The sequence below is a fragment of the Hordeum vulgare genome, chromosome 2H (genome assembly GCF_904849725.1).
Source record: "Hordeum vulgare subsp. vulgare chromosome 2H, MorexV3_pseudomolecules_assembly, whole genome shotgun sequence".
Classification (NCBI taxonomy): Eukaryota; Viridiplantae; Streptophyta; class Magnoliopsida; order Poales; family Poaceae; genus Hordeum; species Hordeum vulgare.
Window position 1 is genome coordinate 625,702,935 of NC_058519.1, and position 12,066 is coordinate 625,715,000.

Here is a 12,066-nt window from a genome sequence, read left to right on the forward strand (position 1 = left end):
TTCCCTCAGATGGGGCAGTGAAGCTTTATGGTGAGCGTGAGCTGCCAAATGGAATGATGGAAGTCCTCATGAAGCCTTTGGCTGCAGGAAAACCCTCAAGAACCACATTCCTCGTCCATGAGCTCAAGTACACACCCCGCTCTGTCTACAGAATCCTCTGCAGTGTGCTCGCGCCAATCAAAGGCCATGACGATGAAGAAGATGTTGTAGGCCTCATGAAGAATATCCTCTTCAACATCATTCACGGTATTCCTATTAATATCCATGATTTCTTCTTGAGGACTTTCGCTAACAATGCAATGTGCCCATATGATCACAAGATTTATGCCCCGTGGATCATGAGATTCATCAGAACAAGGACAGGCATCAACTTCCACACTGATTTCCAAAACCACATGGGTTATATGCCTCCTATCCGGGTCAACAAGAAGACTTTCGAGCCCATCGAAGGAAAAGGAAAATCTGTGATTGAAGAAGGCAGTAGGCCCCTTGATGGCCAGTTCAAAGAGCCAGAAGCATATTCTTCATGGGACGATACTGAGACTCGTCCAGCAAGCAATGTTCCTCCTCGCGTGCTGAACACCAGAGAGCTCCTCCTCAGTCTTCACCAGAAGGTGGATCACAACCACAAATGGGTCAAACGCCAGTTTGGTGCCATTGTGAAAACCCTCACTGAGACTCAGAACTCTGTGAAGCTTAATCATCACTATCTGCATGAGGTCTTCGATCGCACCTGGGCTACACTTGCACATCTGAAGACTCAGACTGAGCTTGAATAAATGAACTTTGAGCAGGACTTTGACTGGTCATGGCCTCCCAAGAGGAAGTTCAGGCCCATTCCAGTGCCAGACCTTGAAGACAGCTCCTTTTCTTCATTGCGCACCGCTGAATCTGATGAGGAACAACTCGACACTGCAACCGGCCCCAGGAAGAAGACTACTCCCAAGAAGCATCACGGCTCTTCCTCGACCGCCAAGAAATGAAGTCTTCACGGGCGTTAGTCCTCAGTTTGTCCCTTTTTGTCACTTGATGACAAAGGGGGAGAAAATCGAGAGTTAGTCTTCAAGCGGGATATTTTTGGGGCTTATAAACTATATTTAAGTTACAAACTCTTGGCTCTTCTGAAGTTTTTATGTAATGAGTTGTAACTTAAGCCCGATGGTACTCTGACGCTTTTGAACGTTTTTCTTCGCATGCTTATTCCTCAAGTTTTAATGCACGCATGGTGGAATTCGTCAGATACCATTTGCCATCATGCATCTTCATTTTTTTCATATGATATGTTATATGTATGCATGATTTACAAGACTCAGGGGGAGATCTCCATGATATAAATCATCAATGTGCATTTGCTATAAAAGCAAAATCATCAAGGTATGCACATCTTCAGGGGGAGTCTCTCTGAATCTTGTTTTTAAATTCCTCAAATGAGTATTTACACTTCACATTTTTTATCCCTGTTGAAGACTTAACCTAATTGTCATCAACCACCAAAAAGGGGGAGATTGTAAGTGCATCTTGCCCCTTAGTGATTTTGATGGTTTGAAGACTTATAGGTTAAGTATCTAATGTGTTTGTGAGTGTACACAGGATCTATAAGTCATTGAGGAGTTTGAGATATTTGAAGAATATCGACCCCTAAAAATATATGTCTTCAGTTGAAGAAATTGGTCTGAAGCTGAAGAAATGAATCGCGAGGAATCTGCGATGAAATTGATATTCCTCATGAAGATACTGATATTGAGAAGACCGGTGGTTCCTGAAGAAAATCGTTCTGAAGAAATTGAAGCGTGAAGATTTACGTTTTCTGTTTTACTTTCTTCGCATTTGATGAATAGGAACACCGTACTGTTAAAGGGGGTCAAAGTAACACTATGGAATGAATTTCCTCATGATGCTCAACCCAAGCCTAATCCTATCAAAAGCCTCAAGTGAGGAATATGAGTGACATGAGGACTCTCACAGTTGAGGGTTCCGACCGTTTCGATAACTACGCCAAGTCATTGGTCTTATCCACTTCAACGGTCATATTATTTAAGGGCATTAGTGACAAATCATGTCGGGATGCTCCCAGGCTATAAATAGCCACCCCCCACAACCACTAGCTGGTTGGCTGCTCCGTTAGAAACTGACACTTGTCATAAGAGCAACCCAAATTCCTCAGAGCTTTCGAGAGTAATTCATCAGTGAGGAAATACCCCATACACCGAAACCACAAACCAAACCTAGTGATTGAGCATCACTGAAGAAGTTGTTCCTGTGTGGGACTGAAGCCTTTTACCTTTGAGGACTGTGCATCCTCCAGTCGGTTAGGCGTCATGGTCTAGAGCAATCCAGCAGTCAATTGTGGATCGCCGGGTGACCAAGTTTGTGAGGGTTTGGAAGTCTGCCATGAAGACTTACCACGAGTGTTGGGCGAGGACTGTGTGTCCTTAGCTCAAGGAGAATACGGTAGGGACTGTGTGTCCCGGGACTGGGTGTCCTTTGGTTTCAATACCAAGCCGCTCCAAACCAGATGTACAACTATCACAGCAGTTGGAACTGGGTCATCAACAACAGTCTTCACTAAGAATCGGGTTCTAATTCCTCAACTCTTTACTTTCTCTGTATTATGTGTTGATGACTTTCACTGTGACTGTTTGAAGAATTTGCTGAAGACTTTCTCTGAATTTCCTCAACCCCAAATTCTTCACAATAGTTAATCATCATCTGTATTCTGCGTGCCTGCTTACTATGCAATTTGTTTTCACATTCTTCACTCTGTAATACTGTTGTTGTGAACGTTTGCACGTCTGATCCTTTACTGTTTCCGCTGTAAGTTAGTCAACAGTGAGGAATTTCCTCAAAAGGAATTTTCTCAGTGATGAAATTCTAAAAATCTCCTATTCACCCCCCTCTAGTCGATATAACGCACTTTCACACGTGGCTGAGCAGCAAGACGCGCTCCCCCTCCCGGGGCGCCGGCTCGGTCTCGCCCTCCGCCGGCAACCTCCACGACTTGTGCGCAATCATTCCGTGCTCCACCAACTCCAGCAAGTTCTCCTCCGTCACCGTGGAGGGGAGGAAATCCCCCTGGATCCACCCCGCCGGTTGCGCTCGCTGCCGCCGCTGAGCAGGAGCCGCCGCCTTCTCTTTCTTCTTTCGCGCCTCTAGCTTGCTAGTCTGCCCCTTTGCCATGGCGGAGGCTGCATACCCGCAAGGGAGAAGGAGAAGGAAGGAGCTTGGGATGCGCAGGAGATGGCGAGAGAAGCGGGGCAAATGCAAGTTATCCGGCGAGTGTAACGAAAAACCCTCGCCGCAGAAGTTTAAATAAGGTTCCGACTCGGTCACTAGCAAGTGGCCCCGAAATCTTATATAAGCCACCCTTCCCCACTCGAGGGTTAGCAATTCACTGTAATCTATATTCCACTCGACAACAAGCTCCCAAGAGCACTGAGACGTAGGGCTATTACCTCCACCGTAGAGGGGCCTGAACTCATACAACCTCGCCGTAGCTAAGGCTCTGCCCATCCTTTCGTACCCTACATATCTACTGTCAGACTTATACCCACGACAGTTAGTACGTACGTACAAGTTGATGATTGCAAACAAGTTAGTACTTCCTCTGTTTCAGATTGACTCAACTTTATACTAAGTTTAGTATAAAGTTAGTGCAAAGTTGAGTTACTTATTTTAAGACGAAGGAAATATAATTTAAGGGCTTAGTAGTCAACGGTATTTTTTGAATAAATGAGTCACCCAGTAATTGTTTAGGACTTCGTAAATCTCAAAATCAATTCATACCAATCACGTAACATACAAAACTTCTTTAAAGATCTCGTCGCCATTGCCGCATTTGATAAACGCAGTTGTGCATTATCATTAACTGTAGAGCTTTTTGATATTTTGGATGTGATCCTCTTACATACAAAAGAAATACACAGAATTTGACAACAAAAACTTGATCCAAACCAACATGAACTTCATTTGACATCAGTGGCAACCGGCGACAAATATAACAGATCATCATTTTTTCAAATCCACACTGCTGTTGCTCGTTCCAATACAAGTCAAGTAGGATATGTATTACACACAAAAGAAATACCACTATCAGTCAAATAACACAACCAATAAGATCAACCAACAAATGTACATATATGATGAAGCTGCTGCTCTTCTCCATCAGTATTCCAAGGAAAAAATATTAAGAAACGACTGACGAATTAGAGGGACCTCCTGCGGCGATAAAACAAGGGCGCGAGATGAGTGCTTCTAGATATTTGATTTGATGGCACCTCGTCGATGTGCTGCCATCCATCATATATTCCACCTCTTATCTGCACACATAAGAAGATCCTTGAGAGAGACATAAATTATGGATGGTATATTTTTACAGTCCGGTAGATTTGGATGGTAGTGCAAGACATCCTGTGGAATTTACTCTAAGAAACGGAAAGCAGCATGTAAACCAAAAAATTACTACCGTAGACTACTGTGCCTAAGTGACTAATAACAATACACAAGGTCATTACCAAATGTCATTACAACTAAACTTCCCAGCAGAAATGGATATTAGGATAGAGCAAGGCCTATAGAATGTTATAGCACTTACCAGATGGATTGTGAGGAACAGCAACGCTGCTCTTCACATTTTGCTGAGCCTGGGAAGATGACCGTTGCATGCGAGGAGATGTCTCGTTTTTACCGTTTGTGATGGGCAAAGAATGCCTCTTCCTCGGGTTGTTGTCTTGCACGTCTGGGCTTAACTTCGGGGATAGAGCGGCCGCCTTTGCTCTTGCAGATTCTGTGAACTGCATGTAACTTGGCAATGGAGTGCTGTTGCTCATGCGAGGTTCTTGATCAGCGTTTTCAGACTTGGCAACCTTGCCTGAGCTCTCTCTCTTCGCATGCTTATAATCCTTTGACAGGTTATCCGTGCTGCTTCGGCCGACTGAATTGCTGCTGGGACTAGTCAGGGACCTTCTGCTTGCATGAGACTTCGATTTTTTGCTCTTGCTCTTGCTCTTGTTGGTATTGACAGAGACCTCACTTGATGGTGTGCATTGCGATTCCGCGAAAGTGGTTCGGCTCATGGGAGTTCCCTCAGGTGACTTGGCATAAGATCCTATAGACTCCTCTATTTGGTCATGCAAATCTGGCTTTCCTGATCCAACATGTGCTTGGTCAAGGACAGGATCTGTGGCAATGGCAGGGTTAGGAACATCACCATTCAATTCTTCCTCTTTCTCGGGCTGGACGACTTCTTCGGAGGTGTCCTTCACTTCAGAATGTAAAACATGGGTATCTTTCTCAGCATTCTCACTGGCGTAGTTCCGACCTCCAAGAGCTCCCATCTCCATTACAATCTCACCACCATCAGCCTCTGATCTATCTGGCGAGTCAAGTGTAGATGAAATTGAAATCTCAGTCCCACATTCTGAAGCAGCAGGTATGATTTTAGCATCATGACCAACTGCGCTTCCGGGTACGACTGTTTCAATATTTTGCTTGGGTGAGGTACCTCCCAGTGAACGGGGAGTGTGCACCTTCGGTTTGCTTGGTGCATCCAGAAAAGATGAACTGTTGGACCTACTGACTGCTGAAGTCAGCTCTTCGAATTTCATCTGTGCAGCAGCAAATGCTGGATTGCAGGCCTTTCTTGCTGCACTTCTAGCTTCCATCTCCGGTGACTGCTCAAGATTACCCATAACATCCTCACTGGGGTATTCAGATTTTTCAGGAACAGGACTGGGTTCCCTTGATGGATTAGTTTGGGTAGATTGCTGACCAGAGAAGTCGAAAGACTGCTCCACGACATTCTCTGTTTTTGAATCAGTCAACTGTTCGGCATCATCATCGACCTTTTCGATCAACTCTGGTGCAGAATCACATTTGATTTCCAACAAAGAGGTTTCCTCTGGGTCACGGTCAGGAGCCTCTAGTCCACTAGAATCAGATGACCTTAGTGTCTCTTCCACAAAGGCACTAGAATCAGATGGCCTTAGTGTCTCTTCCACATCATCAGGCGCTAACTTGGGGAAAGAAATGTCTGAGTCCAAAGGGACAGCCTTTTCTTCATGCTGAGCATCTTCTTCCATCTTTTCAACCACCAGCCCACTATTTTCTGCATTTTCAAGCAAGTGGCCTTCAGTGGTTGGCAGAATCAGAGTTGTCCACCTCTCCATCCATTTCCAGGTAGCATCAGTTTCAGAAGCATCACATCTTATGTTCATGGATTTGGAAGTTGACATGCTGTCCATGAGCTGGCAGAAAATAACACGGTGTGAGCATGAGGAAATCCAAACTAGAGATAGTGAGATGGCACCAGTAGTGGTAATAGTTATTTTGTCTCACCTTGAGAGCAAATCCATTGTGAAGCAACTTCTCACTTGAAGAACGGACCAAAGTATCCTGTAAAAAAAAAAACAGAAGTTCATTATTAATAAGCAAAACATGGTCAGAAAAATTGCCTATCCAAGGGTGCTGCTCAGCGTAATAACGCAAAAGATTAGGATCATCTTGCACATTTCGCAAAGAGGGACAGAATCAACACGGAAAGTAATGATTATGCAGTGCATAGAATTTCACAAGTGGACGGATATCACATCTCGGATGGAAAGTTTAGATTTCAAGACACAAGCAAAATATAGACAGACCTGGTTGCTAGCTAAAAAGACTTACAAAAATTTCATATAAAATCTGAAAGCTTGATTTTTTTTATGTCTCGTTCTGCTGACAGATAGAAAAAAGTTTCTCGGAGTCAATCTAACAAATCTTGTATCTATAAACAATATGAGGTTTGATCGAAACACGTAAAATTAAATTCTATTGAGTAATATTGATGCCATGATGTTTCCTCCCAGAAGCAATGTGAGTGATAATAATATGTTATAAACAAAAATATAGTAAATAAGAATTCTTTACTCACCTGAAACCTCCCTGAAGATTGTTGTGCTTGATGAGTCCGGACAAGCCCTTGAGTTTTAACAATAGCAAGCAAGCATTGTAATGATTCTGCAGCCTGCCTCCTAACTAGATGGCCACGTATCACAGCTTGCAGTTTCACAAGATCCTTATGATTCGATAGTTCTTGCTTTGCCTGCAGTCATGTAAACGCTTAGTACTGTACCAACATTTAACAGGAAAATTCCGTAGTGAACATAATGATAGGTGCCAAAAATATTGTAACATACGTTGTACGTTCTGATGCCAGACTGAATGACAATAGCAGCAGACTCCACATGATCTTCCTCGGGATCTGGAATGCTGCTATCAACAAGTGAGGCAGTTTCATCCTGCTTCACCTCAGTTGCTGAAACAGAGATACTTTCATCTGGCTTTTCATCAAGTTTCTCAACATCCTCTTCAGCTGGCTCTTCAACTGGTTTTTCGGGCATCCTTTCGGCCGGCTCTTTGCTTGGTGTCTCAGTTATCTTTTCATCTGGCTGTTCAATTGACCTTTCAATTATCTGGTCTACTGGCTTTTCAGTTGTCTCCTCTGTCTGCTTTTCATCGGGCTTCTCTTCGTGCACAGACTTCTCATCTAGCTTCTCTTGAAGCACAATCTTCTCATCTGGCTTCTCTAGATGCAGGGGCTTCTCTGAGGAATAAGAGTATGTTGAAGAGTAGACATTGTTGCTTGGAGCAACATCAGCTTTTGCTTTGCTCGAACTTAGAGTTTCAGGCTCGGATATATCAGAATTCTTCAGAACTCGGTGCCTTGTAGACCTCCTTCGAAAGCTCCATCTGCTTTTATCTGAGATGGCCTTGCTCTGGAAAAATCAAGATGTGCATCAGCCATTAGTGTGAAAACATGTACTCGAGATAAGGAAGAGGGAAATAGAATCCTTGTTAAGAACTTTCACATGACAAAAATGAGAGAGCATTATTATAAAATAAGAAGTGACACCAGGGAATTGAGTAACCTTGTGAAGCATCATCTAGTGAAGTAAACTTCAGATACTAGGAGGTAAAAGGGCGCAAAATGGAAGGGCAAATACACATAATCACTTTCTTCTTCAGTCACCATCAGAAATTTGAACGAAGCAACACATTAATTGCTTTCTACTCCCTCCATCTCAAAATTCTTGTCTATGGTTTATTTATAAATGAATGTAGCTAAATACTAAAATGTGACTAGATACATTCATATCTAGACAAATCTAAGACAAGAATTTTGGGACGGAGGGAGTATTATAAACGTATCCTTTTGTTTATTGATGTGTCCGTTTCTTGGTAAACTTCTTAACTATGGTTTGATAGTGGTAACACTACCAGCCATCCCTCAATTCATCCCTATTCTCATCCAAATTAAACTGAAAAATCTGTGTGAAATTTGTAAATAGGGGGAAAAGCTCATTATGCATAATTCAACAACAACCACAGCCCCTCTAGGCTGTCACATGAAAACTCAAAAGTTCAGATCCCATTTCACCACACGGGGTGCAGAATTCCCGGTGATACGCGAATTTTCCGTAACACCACGTGGATTTAATCCAAGATCCTCACCAGCCGACCTGCTCGGCCGGACTTGCGGTCCAGAGGAAAGCCATGTCCGCCTGAATCCATGATTCTCACAGCAGGGGAAAGAAAGTGGCCAAAAGCGTTTATTAGAACAAAAAATGTCAAATCAGGGGGACAAGGGTGCTAGCAAAATCCAAGCCCGGGGATGGGGAGGAGGAGAAGGACGGGCGCGCCAGGCCAAGAGACAACATGCACAGTGCGTGCACTCGCGCGTAGCATGGCATCATGGCGCCAGGCCACCAGATCCCACCCTGCATGGGATCGAGACGACGCCAAACAGCAACCTCCTAAGCTACTAGAGCCACTCGGCGGAAAATGGAAAGAAAAAAAGGTTTAAAAAGGAGGAAATTTGTGAACTCGTGTGTGTGTGTGGCAATTTGACCGTGCGCTCTTGCTGGTGGGAGGGACTTGGAGCAGCTCCGCCACCACCACCCAGCCGGTTTTGAAATCGAAATTTGAACCGGTGGTGCGCGGCGCGGGATCACTGGGGGAATCCCCCCCAAATTGGTGGCCGTTTCGGCCCCCCGCCGCGGACCAGCCCTGGATCTACCCACGCCCGCCTCCGCCCCGCGCGCTGGGCGGAGATCTGCCGAGAACAAGCGCACCAGCTCGAACCCACACCGAGGAAGAAAAAAAAAAGGGAAAAGGAAAAGCAAGCAGCTTGGACGAACAGCGCGCGCACACGCTGGGGCTGGGCGCACGCGGAGGCGCCGCATTCGGCGTAGGGGCACCGACCTCGTCGGCGTGGGCGTCGGTCTCGGGGTCGGAGCCGGCGGTGGCGTCGGATCCGGCGCCGCCGCAGAGGATCTTGAGGCAGCCGTTCTTGGACTTGGTCATGGTCGGATCGGGTGGCTCGCTCGCTCCTCACCTCCCCTCCTCCTCCGGCCGCCGGCGCCGCCTCGGGTGAGCCGCTGCGGCGGTGAAGTCAGTGCGCTGCTCCGCTGGCTGCGCGTGGGAGTGTGCGTTTGTGGACTGGATAGGGGTGCGGGGGGCGGCTCGGGTGTGCAGCAGCAGCTGCTGCTGGGCGTTTCTGTGTTGTTTGCTTCCGGCTGCTTGCACGCTGGGTTGGCCGTTTTTATATTTCCGGGCGTTCCGCCTCGCGGCCCTTTCTCTTTCGCTCTTCTATCTTTTGTATAATTATAATTATAAATATAAATTATAAATCGAGCTACTTTCTTTTGCAGATAAATAAAAGCTCTTTTCTTTTGACATCTTCGTCTATAATCAGTTAGAATTAATGTAACACAGACGATGAATTATACCGTCCGAGACAGTGATGTTAGCCGTCCAGCCAAGATATTCATGATTACTCTCATGCGTATGTTATATTTTTCACTGATGAATTGTCTATACGTTGTAACCAAGGCGTACATATTTTATGTTTTTATTAGTGAGTTAGGCCGGAAGGGAAAGGCTCTGTAGAGAGGTTAGATGAAGAAATGAGCGAAACAGCGTAAAATTGTTTTTTAGTTGAAAGCTTAAAGTTGTTATTTTCCACTCGTACGAGAAAATATGTAAATAATTATTAGCATACACCTAAAACAAGCCTTGGAGCAATTCTATCAGATGTGTCATGACGCTAGGATCGTTATGATAACCATCAGTGTGAAATTAGAGGAGGGTCTATCAGAGTCGTCGTGCTGGTCATGACATGCATAATTTTTAGAAGCTGCTTCAGTCAAGCATGTGAGCTTCTATATTTGAAACATGGGGGGCGTTGATATGGAGCGGTTGTGAAACTTCCATATTTAAAACATGGAGGTGTTGATATGGAGCAGTTGTGAAACTTCCATATTTAAAACATGAAGGTGTTGATATAGAACGGCTTTAAAATGTAACCAGTTGCGTCGGAGGAGAGTTTCAATATGTTTTTTTTTCGTCCCTAACCCAACATATGGCATAGCCGTCCATACTGCTCACACTTTCACCGGAAAGAGCGTCCCTCCTTCCTTCCATGAATACTCTCAACCCGGGTTTGCTCCCACCCTCCACCACTGAACGGCTATAAAAGGTTGACGCCCTCCTCTCTCGGCTTATCCATTCCCTTTCTTGCGCCTCCCATCTCCCACTTTCACTCATTGGCGAGGCACAAGCACGCCCCACCCCATCCCCCATCCCCCAACAATGAAGGAGGAGGAACGGGATGGCATGCTACCCTTTCAGTTCGACTTCAGCTACGCCTTGGTCGTTAGACGGAGGTTGGGCGCATTATGCGTCCATGTGTCCGTCTTTGACAACGATCGGTCGGCATGGGACGAAGTTGTTGAGGCCCGTTTCTGGCCATCGCGGCCTCCAACAATGTTGCTAGCGTGTGGCTAGCTTCGGATGTGGCCGTCGAGGTATGTTCCCATGAGATTGTGGCAACCAACACCATATTCCATGACGGGTCCTCTAGCACTGATACGTCCCGCAAACGCCTTCGTCGCAACCAATTTAATATTTATTAGTTTAATTTATTATGTGTTCCTTGAATGTAAAGTCATGGTGCAATAAATTTTTCACCCTTACTATAAGAAAATTTTAGTTTTGTAAGTGCAATTTGTGTTTTTTATGAAAGAATCACTGTATCTAGTGGCAGAGAACGGAGGGGCTGGGCCCACGCAATACCATTGATCTGTAACCATTTTTTATGAGAATGATAAATCCCAAACGTAAAGAAAAAGGAAAAAAAAAACTACTGGGCGCCCTCCATTTGCTATGGACAAACCGATTCCACAACCATCATTTTTTGGAGGCTCGGTTTATGCAAAATTTAGGTTTGCGTTTTGTCCATGGAGCCTCTATAAATTAGTGACCGTCTCTGTAACGCATCTCGCGATTCAAAAGGTGGTTATTGCGGTTTCTAGAGAGTGTCGTTAGATCTCAGGCAACTAAGGCTTAACTTATTTCTCAGTTAAGCGACGTAACATATATAAAAAATATTACCGATCCTTACATAAGATTTTACGAATATATCATCGACTGAGACTTGACTTTGATTTGAACAATCGTGATTTTCAAACTCTATGCCGCCGGTTTGGTCTTGTTCCGTGCGGCTGTCGTGCGAGCAGGTACATGTGCCTGCACGGGTGGAGTTGGGTACTAATTTTAGCCGTGCCATCTCTTGTGCCGAGAAATTTGGCCATCGTCATCGACTCATCATGTCGCTGCGCTTGCCCCCTCGGACGCTGGTGGTTGGGACCGGGAGCTGTCTGTCCCGATCGACCTTATGCACGTACGTACGTACGTACGTGTTCTACTCCTTCCGGCTGGCCAGTGCTCGGTGTTCCCTCGATCCGTTGCCATGGGAGAAAGGCCTCCACGAGCGATACACGCTGTTGCCACGCACCACCCGACCTGAGAAGCCCTGCTTACGGCAAGCACTCATTTTTTACTCGCATCACGTCGCGGATTCACAGTGCACATCTCCTCCGTTTGTTGTGTGATCTCCTACGCGTCGCAGATTCATCTGCCGGTCGTCTGAGATAAGGTGGCGGCATGAAAAACGACGACGACGGTGGTGTGGGAGCTGGGGTGAAATGGATGCGAGATGCAACGGTTCGGGTGCTGAACGAGGAGCACGAG

The 12,066-nt window shown here is 45.4% G+C and overlaps 1 protein-coding gene across 1 annotated transcript; it reads right to left on the bottom strand.

The window, feature by feature from the left end:
* Window positions 1-3,940: 3,940 nt before the first annotated feature.
* On the bottom strand, window positions 3,941-9,562 carry LOC123428015 (protein IQ-DOMAIN 32). The gene is made up of 6 exons (XM_045112164.1): window positions 9,238-9,562; window positions 7,173-7,751; window positions 6,908-7,078; window positions 6,334-6,390; window positions 4,592-6,242; window positions 3,941-4,316 (listed from the first exon to the last, which is right to left on the bottom strand). Exons 1-6 carry the CDS (start codon window positions 9,337-9,339, stop codon window positions 4,297-4,299), a joined length of 2,580 nt encoding a protein of 859 aa, XP_044968099.1. The 5' UTR covers window positions 9,340-9,562; the 3' UTR covers window positions 3,941-4,296.
* Between the last annotated feature and the right edge of the window lie 2,504 nt (window positions 9,563-12,066).